The sequence below is a fragment of the Pristiophorus japonicus genome, chromosome 16, assembly GCF_044704955.1.
Source record: "Pristiophorus japonicus isolate sPriJap1 chromosome 16, sPriJap1.hap1, whole genome shotgun sequence".
NCBI classification, from domain to species: Eukaryota; Metazoa; Chordata; class Chondrichthyes; family Pristiophoridae; genus Pristiophorus; species Pristiophorus japonicus.
In genome coordinates, this window is record NC_091992.1 from 73,804,250 (window position 1) to 73,821,171 (window position 16,922).

The 16,922-nt window shown below is 51.4% G+C and overlaps 2 protein-coding genes and 3 pseudogenes across 3 annotated transcripts in view; 4 read left to right on the plus strand and 1 right to left on the minus strand.

Annotated features, from left to right (window-relative positions):
• The window catches only part of cdr2l (cerebellar degeneration-related protein 2-like), a 156,557-nt gene that overhangs the window by 56,426 nt on the left and 83,209 nt on the right, over positions 1-16,922 (plus strand). The gene's annotated exons all lie outside the window — the stretch shown is intronic.
• Positions 1-16,922, minus strand: part of LOC139226195 (baculoviral IAP repeat-containing protein 7-like) — a 29,805-nt gene that overhangs the window by 5,487 nt on the left and 7,396 nt on the right. Inside the window, exons 3-8 of the mRNA XM_070856826.1 lie at positions 11,503-11,602; positions 9,061-9,142; positions 8,854-8,893; positions 5,036-5,245; positions 4,006-4,077; positions 1,302-1,503 (exon numbers count right to left, since the gene is read on the minus strand). Coding sequence (XP_070712927.1) covers positions 1,310-1,503; positions 4,006-4,077; positions 5,036-5,245; positions 8,854-8,893; positions 9,061-9,142; positions 11,503-11,602 — 698 coding nt within the window. The 3' untranslated portion in view covers positions 1,302-1,309. The remainder of the gene's footprint in view (positions 1-1,301; positions 1,504-4,005; positions 4,078-5,035; positions 5,246-8,853; positions 8,894-9,060; positions 9,143-11,502; positions 11,603-16,922) is intronic.
• On the plus strand, positions 9,917-10,117 carry LOC139227254 (U2 spliceosomal RNA; annotated as a pseudogene).
• LOC139227287 (U2 spliceosomal RNA) lies at positions 10,211-10,381 on the plus strand (annotated as a pseudogene).
• LOC139227210 (U2 spliceosomal RNA) lies at positions 10,706-10,886 on the plus strand (annotated as a pseudogene).

A 16,922-nucleotide genomic window follows, 5' to 3' on the forward strand; every position in this document is an offset into this window, starting at 1 on the left:
CATTGCCACCCAGCTTAGTGTCATCTGCAAACTTGGAGATATTACATTAAATTCCTTCATCTAAATCATTGATGTATATTGTAAATAGCTGGGGTCCCAGCACTGAACCCTGCGACACACCACTGGTCACTGCCTGCCATTCTGAAAAGGACCCGTTTATTCCAACTCTCTGCTTCCTGTCTACCAACCAGTTTTCTATCTACGTCAATACATTAGCCCCAATACCATGTGCTTTAATTTTGCACACTAATCTCTTGTGTGGGCCCTTGTCAAAAGCCTTTTGAAAGTCCAAATACACCACATCCACTGGTTCTTCCTTGTCCACTCTACTGGTTACATCCTCAAAAAATTCCAGAAGATTTGTCAAGCATGGTTTCCCCTTCATAAATCCATGCTGACTTGGACCGATCCAGTCACTGCTTTCCAAATGCGCTGCTATTTCATCTTTACTAATTGATTCCAACATTTTCCCCACCACCGATGTCAGGCTAACCAGTCTATAATTCCCTGTTTTCTCTCTTCCTCCTTTTTTAAAAAGTGGTGTTACATTAGCTACCCTCCAGTCCATAGGAACTGATCCAGAGTCAATAGAATGTTGGAAAATGATGACCAATGCATCCACTATTTCTAGGGCCACTTCCTTAAGTACTCTGGGATGCAGCCTCTCAGGCCCTGGGGATTTATCGGCCTTCGATCCCATCAATTTCCCGAACACAATTTCCTGACTAATAAAGATATCCTTCAGTTCCTCCTTTTCGCTAGACCCTCGAACCCCTAGTATTTCCGGAAGGTTATTTGTGTCGTCCTTAGTGAAGACAGATCCAAAGTATTTGTTCAATTGGTCTGCCATTTCTTTGTTCCCCATTATAAATTCACCTGATTCTGGGCTATAGGGAGAGAGTGGGGCAGTGGGATTAGTTTGAGATTGATACAGGGCTATGGGGAGAGAGCGGGGCAGTGGGATTAGTTTGGTATTGATACAGGGCTATGGAGAGAGAGCAGGGCAGTGGGATTAGTTTGGGATTGATACAGGGCTATGGGGAGAGAGCGGGGCAGTGGGATTAGTTTGGGATTGATACAGGGCTATGGGGAGAGAGCAGGGCAGTGGGATTAGTTTGGGATTGATACAGGGCTATGGGGAGAGAGTGGGGCAGTGGGATTAGTTTGGGACAGCTCTTTCATAGAGCGGGCTCAGTGGGTAGAGTGAATGTCCCTGAAATACTGTGACACTGCCCCCACCTCCCGAACCAACAGACTGCGGAGAAAGCCTGCCCTGGAACTGGAGAATGGGAATGTTGTACCTGCGACATCAGGACATGAAGGCCCGTACGCTGCCTCTGATGAGAGCTCGACATATGGGGCACCTGCGGAGGTTAGGAGCACAGTCTCTGCACACAACCAGGTGTCCGCAAGGTATGAAAACAATGGAGACCTCTTTATCCATGCACACTTTACATGTCCGTTCATTCTTCAGCTGGCGAAGTTGTTCTTCAGCACTCAAGTCTGTAAGCGTGAGAAGACACAAAGATATTTAGACTGCTTTATACTGCCTTTATCACATCATGTACAAAGTAACGGAGGTTTATTTCCTCCTCGCAACGCCCTGCAGACGCTACTCTGTAACTAGCTATTAGATGGCAAGAGTGAACAGCCCAGACCACTGATTACATAGGATTACATCGAATATACAGCACAGAAACAGGCCATTCGGCCCATGCCGGCGTTTATGCTCCACTCGAGCCTCCTCCCATCTTTCCTCATTTAACTCTACCAGCATAACCCTCTATTCCCTTCTCCCCCATATGCTTGTCTAGCCTCTCCTTAAATGCATCGATACTATTCACTTCAACCACTCCCTGTGGCAGCGAGTTCCACATTCTCACCATTCTCTGGGTGTAGGGGAGGACAAAAACCCCCTCATTTTACCCAGAAGGAAAAAGGCTGTGGGATCAGTCTGTGTTGTGAATTGAAACCGATACAGTTTGACCTTGGCAGAGCAGTGATTGGACGGGGGAGGACACCGGAGGGCCAATGGTGAGACAGAGTCAGCCCGAAGCATGGGGCTTTCAAGCCAATGGGAGAGCACTTGCTCAAACTGTGGGACTGACTCACAGCCATTATCGGACTATTGTCTTCCCCATGTTTACACTATGGAAGGAAATTATGCAGATCTTCAGAAAATTAGGGAACCCAAAACAAACCAAGGATCTACACAATGGCTACAGGAGGCCAACCCAACTAACACCTACTCAAACCTTGAGTAGGTTAGAAAAACTGAATTGAAGGAAAATTATGCAGATCTTTAGAAACCAGGGAACCCAAAACAACCCAAGGGCCTACACAATGGCTACAGGAGGCCAACGCAATCAACACTTACTCAAACCTTGAGTAGGTTAACATCAGTGGAAAAAACCCGCAATAATCGAAAACTGCTGCATTTTTCAAAATCACAAAGCCCACCAATGAGAAGAATCGATTTCAGCAGGAGAGGCGGACTGGATAATCTGGCTATAAAAAGAGGTTTCTGACATAGTGTGGGTGGTTCCCTGCCCTCGTCATCCAACAACCAGCAAGACTCTCGACACTGAAGGAAAACCAGTGTCCGAAGACACCGAAGATAGAAGAAACAAACCACTAGACTGCAGAAGGTACAGAAGTGAGTATAACCTCTGGTCCCCGGAACTCCCAACTCAGTTAGGCCAGGAAAGGTGGGAGGTTGGGCATTGTACTGCTAAACTTGTGTAAAGATTTTCGTTGTGTCTGTTTAGTGGGATTTAGGGGGATTATTTTGTTGGTGTATTGCTGTTTGTTGAGATACACCTTGTCAAATAAATTGGAAGACTAAGTTCCTCTTGGAATCACCTTGTCTCAGTTCTATTGTATTACATCTCCTGATCGTGAGTCTTATGTCAGAACAGTGTAAGGGAAGCTAGGAGCGCCTCGAAAATGCTCAACTGTGTGTCACAGGCCAGGGAAGAAGGGGTTAGGAGTGTTTGACACTCACAGGTGCCTCACAAGCTAGGCATAAGCTGTGGGGCGCATGAGTCTCAAAACCCCCTTCGTAAGCTGTGGACACAGTCTCTCCAGGGATGCTCTTGCAGCACTCAGGGTACCTCACAGGCCAGGCATAAGCTGTGAGGGCAGAAGCCCAGAGAGAGAGACAACCAAGGCACAACAACACTCCCTGAAAACCCCTTACAGGGTAAAGAAGTTTCTTCTGAATTCCCCTTAAGATTTCTTGTTGAGTACCTTATATTGATGGCCTCTAGTTCTGCTCTTCCCCACAAGTGGAAACATTCTCTCTGTATCCACTCTATCAAAACCGTTCATGATTTTAAAGACCTCTATTAGGTCACCCCTCAGCATTTTCTTTTCAAGAGAAAAGCCTGTTCATCCTTTCCTGATATGTATACCCTCGCATTTCTGGTATAATCCTTGTAAATCTTCTCTGCACCCTCTCCAGTGCCTCTATATCCTTCTTAGAAACCAAACCAAAAGCTCTTGTCCAGATACACTGACTGTGAGTTTGCACATCGACGTCTTATCTAGAAGGATTGCAAATTCTCCTGTTCCTTGGATTGGTAATCTGATCTATTCTGGGCCAAACAAGTAGCGCCGAGATAATTAAAACGGGTGACAGAGCTGATCCGCCAACCAGAGACTCATCCATCAATGAGTGCCTCGGCCAAGTAACGGTTCGATGGTGAGTAACGTGACCACCCAGCCTAATTCGGTCCATACTGAAATCCAGACACAAGCACTTCCCAAACCGGGCGGGGGTCAGTCAGTGCCGAGCAATCAACAGCAAGAAACCTGCCTCCTTCTGCCCCAGCCTCCCTGCCATCTCATCCAACCCTAACCCTATCCTAGGGATGATGACAGCACTTGGAGCACACGTGCCATTGTCCTAGCACAGCTCAGTTAACTCATCATAGACCAGTGATTTAATCTGGGCCCTGAACCACCGGACAGCCATCTGCTGGACTCGCTGGTACTGCAGCTCACCCCGTTGCTGAGCGGCAGGCTCTCTCCGCTCACTTGGAGCACGCACGGCCTCCCTGGGCCTCGGGTCAACCACTGCAAGACACAAAATGACCAATCTGTGTGAGGGTGTGCACCGAATCTCAGGATGTTTGCTGAATACAGCCCGAACGAGCGTGGACAGTGAAGCTCCCTATGTGGTACTGGAGTGTATATATACATCACTAGGAAAACACCAGGCCCTCACGTTACAGTCAACACCTTCCAATAGAAAGTCAAATTCAGCGAATAATTCAGAAAGAAATAAAGGGCTGGATTCTCGGTTGCCTAACGCCTCAAGTTAGTGGCCAGAAGGGGCGTTAATGGTTACCGACCGGGAGTGCAGCGTTTGGCGCCCCGACGGAAAATTCATTAGCGGCTCCCCGGGGGCGCAAACCAGTCACGCCCGGCTGCTGCCGATCGCTCCGAACCTGACGTATTCCTGGTGCAACACTCACGCTCGCGCTCCAGTCGGTAAATTCGGTGCGGCACCTCGTTGAGCACCCGCCAATAACAACGTCTGGAAAAACAGTCGGTGCGGGCGGGCTTGCAGAGTCGTTCACTGGCAGATCCTTAAAGGGGTGAGGAAGTGCTTCCCTGGGAGGTCACAGTTAGTGCAACGTTTACAGACAGCACGGTGCGTGAGCCTCCCAGTGTGCAGCAACAGACAGACGTACCAGTACTGGCTGGAAACAAGTGATTTTGAGAACTTTAACGGGTGCATTACTATGCCACACCTTGAAGACTCAGCTTTTCCCGGGATCTGAGCCGGAGTTCGGTGCGTGCGCAATGCTCGGTTAAATGTGGCACCAGAACCTGTGTTAGCGCCTCCCCCTGGTCAAGTGTGCAACGGCTGATTTATCGCCCCTGTCAGCTCCTCGCCCGACTCTGACCAATTTCTCGGCGAAGGGAGCAAACTTTTTCAAGGCACTAAAATTACCGCTTGACCTGGGTTACCGCCCCAACTGAGGCACGGCCAAATTTCTCCCCCAAAGAGTTTTTCTTGAAGTTATACCTGTGTTTAGTCGTCTCCTTTCTCGTTCTTCCTCCTCAGCCCCCAGCAGATCGGCGAGAAGGTCACTGACTGAGCTGTACTGTGCCCCGGTCAGCAGGAACTTGCTATCAACCAAACTCTCGATCAAACCGCGATCAAACCCCATCTGCAGCACACTCTGCACCACAGCGGACCGCATGAGTGGGGAGAGCTCCGTGTTCCCAACTACACCTGGAAGGAGATACATTCACGGTGAGAGCAGGACTGCCCTGTCACTTCCCTTCCTCTCCCCTTTTGACGATCACTTGCCCTGAGCCACAAGGGTGGAACAACGGTGGGAATAGGGAGTGGTGTTTGGCCATTTGCTCGGGTCATTTCCGAAACCACCTTCCCTGTTGGATTAGGAGCTGTGGCCAGTGGGCCGCACGCTAGTCTCTCGGCCAGAAGGTAATGGATTCAAGCCTCGCTCCGGGAGTTTGAGCCCATAATCCAGGCTGACACTCCACTGAGGGAGCACAGCACTGTCGGAGAGGCAGTACTGAGGGAGCGCCGCATGGTTGGAGGGGCAGTACTGAGTGAGCGCCGCATGGTCGGAGGGGCAGTACCGAGGGAGTGCTGCACTGTCGGAGGCGCAGTATTGAGGGAGTACTGCACTGTCAGAGGTGCAGTACTGAGGGAGAGCCGCACAGTTGGAGGGGCAGTACTGAGGGAGTGCCGCACTGTCGGAGGGGCAATACTGAGGGAGCGCCGCACTGTTGGAGGGAAGTACTGAGGGAGTGCCGCACTGTCAGAGGGGCAGTACCGAGGGAGCGCCGCACTGTCGGAGGGAAGTACTGAGGGAGTGCCGCACTGTCGGAGGGGCAGTACTGAGGGAGCGCTGCACTGTGGGAGGGGCAGTACTGAGGGAGTGCAGCACTGTCGGAGGGACAGTACTGAGGGAGCGCTGCACTGTCGGAGGGGCAGTGCTGAGGGAGCGCCGCACTGTCAGAGGGGCAGTACCGAGGGAGCGCCGCACTGTCGGAGGGGAGTACTGAGGGAGCGCCGCACTGTCGGAGGGGCAGTACTGAGAGAGCGCTGCACTGTGGGAGGGGCAGTACTGAGGGAGTGCTGCACTGTCGGAGGGGCAGTACTAAGGGGGTGCTACACTGTCGGAGGGGCAGTACTGAGGGAGTGCTGCACTGTCGGAGGGGCAGTACTGAGGGGGTGCTACACTGTCGGAGGGGCAGTGCTGAGGGAGTGCTGCACTGTCGGAGGGGCAGTACTGAGGGGGTGCTACACTGTCGGAGGGGCAGTACTGAGGGAGTGCTGCACTGTCAGAGGAGCCATCTTTTGAATGTGACATTAAGCCACTGCTGTGTCTGCCCTCTCCCTGGGAAGGCTCTCTCCAGATGTAAAAGATTCCAGGGCCCTATTCGAAGGGGAGTTCTCCCCGGTGTCCTAATTCACAGTAATCCCTCAAACAACTTCACTAAAACAGCTTGGTCACTTTCTGGGATCTTGCTGTGTGCAATGATTATATTTCACTGAGTGTAAATTTCTTTGTAGTTCTATGTGAAGCACTTTGGGACATCCTGGGGACATGAAAATAGCGACACAGTTCCTGACCTCTCCCCGTGCAGACACTCCCCGGTACAGATGCTCCCCAGGACGGACTCTCCCCGGGACGGACTCCGGCGAAGTCCAGTAGGCAGTCGGTGGGCGCTCTCCACCCACAGCCCCTCACATGCCCCACTAACGCGGTCACTTGCAAATCGAGCCCCGCAGGATGGGTAACCCCAGGATTGTCCGGTACATCACACTGACTCACTCGGTGCTATCCCCAGACTGCCTGACCCCCCCACACCCGATAACCCCCCCCACACCCGATAACCCCCCCACACCCGATAACCCCCCTACACCCAATAACCCCCCCCCACACCCGATACCCCCCCCACACACCCAATAACCCCCCCCACACCCAATAACCCCCCTACACCCAATAACCCCCCCCACACCCGATACCCCCACACCCGATAACCCCCCCACACCCAATAACCCCCCCCACACCCGATAACCCCCCTACACCCAATAACCCCCCCCCCACACCCGATACCCCCAACACCCGATAACCCCCCCCCACACCCAATAACCCCCCCCCACACCCAATAACCCCCCCCACACCCAATAACCCCCCCACACCCGATAACCCCCCCACATCCAATAACCCCCCCACATCCAATAACCCCCCCCACACCCAATAACCCCCCCCCCCACACCCGATAACCCCCACACCCAATAACCCCCCCCCACACCCGATACCCCCCCACACCCGATAACCCCCCACACCCAATAACCCCCCTACACCCAATAACCCCCCCCACACCCAATAACCCCCCCCTACACCCAATAACCGCCCCCACACCCGATAACCCCCCTACACCCAATAACCCCCCCCACACCCGATACCCCCCACACCCGAAAACCCCCCCCACACCCGATAACCCCCCCACACCCGATAACCCCCCCTACACCCAATAACCCCCCCCACACCCAATAACCCCCCCTACACCCAATAACCGCCCCCACACCCGATAACCCCCTACACCCAATAACCCCCCCCACACCCGATACCCCCCACACCCAATAACACCCCCACACCCGATAACCCCCCCCACAACCAATAACCCCCCCCCACACCCGATATCCTCCCACACCCGATAACCCCCCCAACACCCGATACCCCCCCACACCCGATAACCCCCCCCCCCCCACACCGATACCCCCCCACACCCGATAACCCCCCCCCCACACCCGATAACCCCCCCCCCCACACCCGATAACCCCCCCCCACACCCGATACCCCCAACACCCGATAACCCCCCCCCACACCCAATAACCCCCCCCCACACCCAATAACCCCCCCACACCCAATAACCCCCCCACACCCGATAACCCCCCCCACATCCAATAACCCCCCCCACACCCAATAACCCCCCCCCCACACCCGATACCCCCCACACCCAATAACCCCCCCCCACACCCGATACCCCCCCACACCCGATAACCCCCCACACCCAATAACCCCCCTACACCCAATAACCCCCCCCACACCCAATAACCCCCCCCTACACCCAATAACCGCCCCCACACCCGATAACCCCCCTACACCCATTAACCCCCCCCACACCCGATACCCCCCCACACCCGAAACCCCCCCCCCACACCCGATAACCCCCCCCACACCCAATAACCACCCCCACACCTAATAACCCCCCCCACACCCGATAACCCCCCCTACACCCAATAACCCCCCCCCACACCCAATAACCCCCCCCTACACCCAATAACCGCCCCCACACCCGATAACCCCCTACACCCAATAACCCCCCCCACACCCGATACCCCCCCACACCCAATAACCCCCCCACACCCGATAACCCCCCTACACCCAATAACCCCCCCCCCCCACACCCGATATCCCCCCACACCCGATAACCCCCCCAACACCCGATACCCCCCCACACCCGATAACCCCCCCTACACCCAATAACCCCCCCCCCACACCCGATAACCCCCCCACACCCAATAACCCCCCCACATCCGATAACCCCCCCACACCAAATAACCCCCCCCACACCCGATAACTGCCCCCCCCACACTCGATAACCCCCCCACACCCGATAACCCCCCCCCATACCCGATAACCCCCCCCCACACACCCGATAACCCCCCCCACCCCAATAACCTTCCCCCCCGCCCACACACACACACACACAATTGTGGGAAGACTTCAAAATAAAACAATTTAACAATAGATTTATACAAGTCCTTTATGTAAAATGGTATTTTGAAAAACACACCTTGTCTGGCAGGAGTTCGCGGCTGAGACACACCCTGAAACTACAAGAAAACACAGCAATTAACAGCCTCGTAGTTACACACACACACCCCCCTATACACACACACACACACACCCCTGCACACACACACACACACACACATGCACACACGTGTGCAGACGCACACATACACATAGACTATGACTGCACCAATGTTATTGAGCCCACCGCTGACTCCAAGATATCGGAATGTAGTTCCTGGATCCTGTTCACATAATCTCTCCCCTTCACCTGGAGCAAAAATTCACAGCTGGAAAAACAGGACATTAAAACTAGTTACAGAAAGCAGCCTAAGATTGATCACATATCACATTGTACTTACTGAATTAACTCTGTCCAGTGTCCTCCACATTACTCCTGAAAGTGCCGTCTCCTTGCAGGAGTACAGCAGCAGTTGCCCTCCAGTCCCTTGTCTAAGGTGACAATTAACCATGGGGAGCATCACTGATCCTGTCCTGCCCTGACACCTGCACTGTCCAGCTCAGCCCACTGGACAGAGAGCAGGAGTGGGCAGTCAGGGCTGACTCCCCCCAGCCCAGGAGGGCTCAGACCATTGCAGCACATTCACTCGTGCCCCCAGTAGGACCATCGTGGCCAGACAGAAACTCCTGGCCGTGCCCCTGTGATCTGCTTGTTGGCTGGAGATGAGCAGGGCGGGGAGATTAGGCCGCACCAATGCAAGCTGCAGCCTGCATGGTTTGAATGGCCATTGCTGGGGGCAGCGAACACAAACTCCCTCTCAACTGTGCTGCCTAAAGGAAGTTCGAGGGAGAATTTTAACTCTGGGTGGTTAGCTGGTGGAGGGGCCAGCCTGCTGATGCTGCAAGGCTCATTAGCATATGTAGCCAGGCCTCATTAGCATATGTAGCCAGGCCTCATTAACATATGTGGCCAGGCCTCATTAGCATATGTAGCCAGGAAACGATGGGGCTGCGCTGCCGCTCACGGTTGTTTAGCTTGCTGACAGTAGCTGCGGGGGGGGGGGGGGGGGTTACTGGATGGTTGCTGTGGCATCCAATGTTCCCACGCTTCTCGGCCTTTTGGCTAAGATCATGCGTAACTGACCTGACAGGGGAGTAACCATGACCCCAAAGTGGTTCTCCCTGGATCAGGAAGGTGGTTCTCCTATGCTTTTTGGAAATAGGAGGTGTGTGGGGGGCCTGACCCATATACCTCCATGGCATGAACCTGGTATTGCAGTACTTCCAGGAACGGTGCAGTGGCTCTCAGCCTTTTGGCTATGAGCATTGGCGCAGAGTGATCCTTGATGTGTGCAAGGTGACCTCTGGCGTTTGTGATTTGACAAAGAATTGGAAAGATTGGCTATGAATTAAAAAAAAAAAAAAAATCTGTTCTTATCAGTTTAATATCCCCTATGGGGACATGATATTGAATTGATTTTTGCACAGGGAGCTGGATCAGGGGCATGCCCCGTCCACTCCATGCACCAACCTGGTATTGCAATAGTTCCAGGAACGGTGCAACTTCGCCTCTCGGCCTTTTGGCCTAAGATCAAACACATTGGCGCAAAGTGATCTTTGGTGTTAGAGTTGATCTAGAACGAAATTGGATTAAAAAAAAAAAAATCTGTTCTTATCAGTTTAATATCCCCTATGGGGACCAGATATTGAATTGTTTTTTGGAACAGGGGCATGCCCCGTCCACTCCACGCACCGACCTGGTATTGCAGTGCTTCCAGGAACGGTGCAGCTTCCCCTCTCGGCCTTTTGGCTAAGATCAAGCGTAAATTGCGCAAAGTTATCTTTGGCGCTGGAGTTGATCTGACAAGAATTGGCAAAAAAAAAATCCAATGTTCCCACTCGGCCTTTTGGCTAAGATCAAGTGTAGTATCTGTTCTTATCAGTTTAATATCCCCTATCTGGGGACCAAATATTAAATTGTTTTTTGGAACAGGGAGATGGAATAGGGGCTTGCTCCGTCCACTCCACGCACCGACCTGGTATTGCAGTGTTTCCAGGAACGGTGCAGCTTCCCCTCTCGGCCTTTTGGCTAAGATCAAATATAGTAGCGCAAAGTGATCTTTGGCGCTGGAGTTGATCTGACAAGAATGAAAAAAAAAAAAAAATCCAATGTTCCCACTCACCCACATGGCCTAGTTGGGCGGCACAGGGAACGGCCCAGAGCCTTGGGGCAAACCAATCTGGCCGTGGGGGCCTCTGACAAGCATCAGGCCCCATTATTGGCATATGCAAAGGCTCCCCCCCAAAGGATGCCACTGACCTGTAGCGATATGCATACTGATTAAAAAATGCATTATAGTCAGAAATTTACAATGGATAACCAGCAAATAACACACAAGCAAACATGTACGTTCATACACACACACACACACACACACATGGACTCTCACACACACACTCTCACACACACATGGACTCTCACACACACACTCTCACACACTCTCTACATGCGCACACACACACTCTCTCACACACACACACACTCACACACACACTCTCTACATGCGCACACACACACTCTCACACACACACACACGCGCACAGGTAGAATACGGGTAACTTGTGGGGCCACATTCAGCTACACAAACACACTCTGCCACCACCCTGTGGAGCTGCCTGTGCTCCGTACCGTGGGAACCATTTTGCATGCTCCATCCAGGGATCATCGCCCGGCTCCCAGTTTCGGAGACCTCCATCGCAGTGAAAACATTTCACGTTGTCACGGTGACCTGTTGAACAGGGAATTGACAGGTTTAACTGTGTATTCGCTCAGTAAGACCGATCGTCAGAGTGTCAGCACGGCAGGACATGGCTGGCCACCCAGAAACACGTGCAGCTCCCACACCGATCGGGGCAACACCACTCAGTCCTGGGACCCCAAGCAATGGGCCCCAAAAAGCTCAATTGCTGCCTTTTCCCGTTCCAGCTCTCCCTCTCGCTGGGCTTTGGCAACCCCACCCCTGCACCTGACCAGTCCTCATCCGTGATACTGGACCATGACCGAAGCTCAGCTATTCAACCATGGGGGGGATCACAGTCTCCTAACCTGCCCTCGCCCAATATCAACCCAAGTTCACCTTTCCATGGGTGGAGTGGGGAGGGGGGCGGTTTGAGGATCTCCGGAAAGGGGAAGGGGGTCTCGGTGTTTCGGGGGGCTCTCGGGGTGTCAGGAGCAGGTTTCGGGGGGTCTCGATGTTTTGGGGGATCTCGGGGGAGCTCGGTGTTTCGGGGGGTCTCAGCATCTCAGCTCTGTGTGGGACAGTAATACCGAGCGCAGGGTGTGTTGGCGGTTTTACAATCTCACACAGTTGTTAAAATGCGAGGTTCAGAGCACCTATTGTAAATCAAACGCAGTAGTGAGCACGAAATACTTTCACAACCTCAGAACATCACAAAGCGCTTTACAGCGAATTAAGTACCTTTGCAGTGTAGTCATTGTCCACATGCCCGACACAAGACTCCCAAAGCAAGTGCTCTATTCAGAACTCCTACACAGCAAGCGAGCCCCAGGTCGGCAGAGGAAACATTACAAAGACACCGTCAAAGCCTCCCTGATAAAGTGCAACATCCCCACCGACACCTGGGAGTCCCTGGCCAAAGACCGCCCTAAGTGGAGGAAGAGCATCCGGGAGGGCGCTGAGCACCTTGAGTCTCGTCGCCGAGAGCATGCAGAAATCAAGCGCAGGCAGCGGAAGGAGCGTGCGGCAAATCAGTCCCACCCACCCTTTCCTTCAACCACTGTATGTCCCACCTGTGACAGAGACTGTAATTCCCGTATTGGACTGTTCAGTCACCTGAGAACTCACTTTCAGAGTGGAAGCAAGTCTTCCTTGATTCCGAGGGGCTGCCTATGATCATGAGTCACTGTTGTAAATAGAAATGTGATAATGACCTGATAAACTAATTTAGTGATGTTGATTGAGGGATAAACCAACAGTGCAGTACTCCCTCAGTACTGCACCTCCCACCTCAGTACTGCCAGTACGGCGCTCCCTCAGTACTGCCCCTCCGCCAGTGCGGCTCCCTCAGTACTGCCCCTCCGACAGTGCGGCACTCCCTCAGTACTGCCCCTCTGACAGTGTAGCGCTCCCTCGGTATTCCCCTCCAACAGTGCGGCGCTCCCTCAGTACTCCCCTCCGACAATGCAGCACTCCCTCAGTACTGCCCCTCTGACAGTGTAGTGCTCCCTCAGTACTGCCCCTCCGACAGTGCGGTGCTCCCTCAGTATTGCCCCTCTGACATTGCGGCACTCCCTCAGTACTCCCCTCCGACAGTGCGGCACTCCCTCAGTACTGCCCCTCCGACAGTGCGGTGCTCCCTCAGTATTGCCCCTCTGACAGTGTAGTGCTCCCTCAGTACTCCCCTCCGACAGTGCGGCACTCCCTCAGTACTGCCCCTCCGACAGTGTGGCACTCCCTCAGTACTGCCCCTCCGACAGTGCGGCTCCTTCAGTACTACACGAGATTAAAAGTAAGGGATTCAGAACAGAGCGCAAGAGAACCTTCTGCACGCAGATTGTGCCATGGTTAATGAATTTCCGAAAGGGGCAATTTCGGAAAGGTGTTGCCGCCAGATGGTAAGGGGTCAGCGTGTTCACCACGCCGGGGGGAAACCGGCGTGGCTGTCCCGTACACCGCTCCAAAACTAAAGGAGGGCCTTATAGAAAGGGGCAATTTCAGCCTCTGTTTAAAAAAAATGGTTCATGATGTTCCCTTTGGTTCTTCTGCCAATCACCTTAACTCTGTGTCCTCTGGTTCTCGACCCTTCCACCAATGGGAACAGTTTCTCTCGATCTACTCTGTCCAGACCCCTCATGATTTTGAACACCTCGATCAAATCTCCTCTCAATCGTCTCTGCTCCAAGGAGAACAACCCCAGCTTCCCGAGTCTAAAGTCCCTCATCCCTGGAACCATTCTCATAAATCTTTTCTGCACCCTCTCTCAGGCCTTCACATCCTTCCTAAAGTGCGGTGCCCAGAATTGGACACAATACTCCAGTTCAGGCCGAACCAGTGTTTTATACAGGTTCATTATAACTTCCACACTTTTGTACTCTATACCTCCTATTTATAAAGCCAAGGACTCCGTGTGCTTTTTCAACAGGCTTCTCAACCTGCCCTGCCACCTTCAGCGATTTGTGTACGTACACCCCCAGGTCTCTCTGTTCAAGCACCCCCTGTGAAATTGTACCACTTAGTTCATATTGCCTCTCCTCATTCTTCCTACTAAAATGCATCACTTCACACTTCTTTGCATTAAATTTCATCTGCCATGTGTCTGCCCATTTCATCACCTGTCAAAATCTTCCTCAAATCTGTTACTATCCTTCTCATTGTTTACTACATTTCCGAGTTTTGTGTCATCTGTAAACTTTGTACCCTGTATACCCAAAGTCCAGGTCACTAATATATGTTATAAAGAGCAGTGGTCCCAGTACCGACCCCTGGGGAACACCCCTGTGTACTGCCCTCCGGTCTGACAAACAACCGTTCACCACTACTCTCTGCTTTCTGTCCCTTCGCCAATTTCTTATCAATGCAGCCACTGTCCCTTTAATCCCATGGGCTTCAATTTTGCTAACAAGTCAACTCTGTGGCACTTTGTCAATGCCTTCTGGTATAGCGGTATAGAGGGTGTGGAATTCCTAAAATGCTTTCAGGAGAACTTTTTTAGCCAGTATGTAGCAAGCGCAACAAGGGAGGGGGTGGTTGTGGATTTAGTTTTAGGGAATGAAGCTGGGCAGGTGGAAGGGGTATCACTGGGAGAGCATTTTGGTGCTAGTGATCATAATTCAGTTAGATTTAGGGTAGTTTTGGAAAAGGACAAGAATAAACCAGAAATAAAAGTTCTCAACTAGGGGAAAGCCAATTTTACTAAGCTGAGATGTGATTTAGCCAACGTGGACTGGAAACAGCTACTTAAAGGTAAATCAGTGTCAGAGCAGTGGGAGACATTCAAGGAGGCGATCCGGAGGGTTTGGAGCAAGCATGTTCCCTGAAAGAAAAAAGGTTGGACTTACAAATCTAGAACCCCCTGGATGTCAAGGGACATACAGGATAGGATAAAGAAATAAAGAGAGGCTTATGACAGATACCGAGGGCTCAATACTTCAGAAAGCCTAGAGTATAGGAAGTGCAGGAGTGAAATTAAAAAGGAAATTAGGAAATTAAAGAGAGAGCATAAAAAAATGTTGGCAAATAAAATCAAGGAAAACCCAAAGATGTTTTATAAATACATTAAGAGCAAGAGGATAACTAGAGAAAGAGTGGGGCCTATTAGAGACCATAAATGTAATGTGTGTGTGGAGGCAGAAGACGTGGATATGGTTCTTAATGAATACTTTGCGTCTGTTTGCACAAAAGAGAGGGGCGATTCAGACATTGCAATCAGTGGGGAGGAGGAGTGTGAAATATTAGATGAAATAAACATAGAGAGAGTGGAAATATTAAGGGGCTTAGCAGCTTTGAAAGTGGATAAATCCCCAGGCCCGGATGAAATGTATCCCAAGCTGTTAAGAGAAGCAAAAGAGGAAATAGCAGAGGCTCTGACCATCATTTTCCAATCATCTCTGGCTACAGGTGTGGTGCCAGAAGACTGGAGAGCTGCTAATGTATTGTTGTTTAAAAAGGGAGAAAGGGATAGACCAAGTAATTACAGGCCAGTCAGCCTAACCTCGGTGGTGGGAAAATTATTGGAAAAATTCTGAGTGACAAGATAAATCTTCATTTAGATAGACACGGATTAATCAAGGACAGTCAGCATGGATTTGTTAAAGGAAGATCGTGTCTGACTAACTTGATTGAATTTTGTGAGGTGGTAACAAGGAGGGTCAATGAGGGCAGTGCGTTTGATGTAGTCTACATGGATTTTAGCAAGGCTTTTGATAAGGTCCCACATGGCAGACCGGTCACGAAAGTAAAAGCCCATGGGATCCAGGGCAAAGTGGCAAGTTGGATCCAAAATTGGCTCAAAGGCAGGAAGCAGAGGGTAATGGTTGATGGATATTTTTGTGACCGGAAGGCTGTTTCCAGTGGGGTTCCGCAGGGCTCAGTACTGGGTCTCTTGCTTTTTGTGGCATATATCAATGAATTGGACTTGAATGTAGGGGGTATGATTTAAGAAGTTTGCAGATGATACAAAAATCGGCTGTGTGGTTGATAATGAAAAAGAAAGCTGTGGTCTGCAGAAGGATATCAATGAACTGGTCAAGCGGGCAGAACAGTGGCAAATGGAATTCAATCCGGATAAGTGTGAAGTAATGCATTTGAGGAGGTCTAACAAGGCAAGGGAATACACATTAAATAGGAGGACACTGAGAAGTGTAGAGGAACAAAGGGACCTTGGAGTGTATGTCCATAGACCCCTGAAGGTAGCAAGCCAGGTAAATACAGAATACATGCCTTTGTTAGCCTAGAGGCATAGAATACAAGAGCAGGGAGGTGATGCTTGAACTGTATAAAACACTAGTTAGGCCACAGGTGGAGTACTGCGTGCAGTTCTGGTCACCACATTACAGGAAGATGTGATTGCACTAGAGAGGGTACAAAGGAGATTTATGAGGATGTTGCCTGGACTGGAGAATTTTAGCTATGAGGAAAGATTGGATAGGCTGGGGTTGTTTTCTTTGGAACAGAGATGGCTGAGGGGAGACCTTATTGAGGTGTGTAACATTATAAGGGGCCTAGATAGAATGGATAGGAAGGACCTATTTCCCTTGGAAGAGGGGTCAACAACCAGGGGACATCGATTTAAAGTAAATATTATGACTTTTGAGGAGATATGAGGGGAAATTTCTTCACCCAGAGGGTGGTGGGGGTCTGGAACTCATTGCCTGAAAGGGTGGTAGAGGCAGAAACCCTCACCATATTTAAGGGGTGCTTGGATGTGCACTTGAAGTGCCGTAACCTACAGGGCTACAGACTGAGAGCTGGAAAGCGGGTTTAGGCTAGATAGCTTTTGGTCGGCTGGCACGGACACGATGGGCCGAAATGGCCTCCTTCCATGCTGTAAATTTCTATGATTCTATGAACATCAACCACACTACCCACA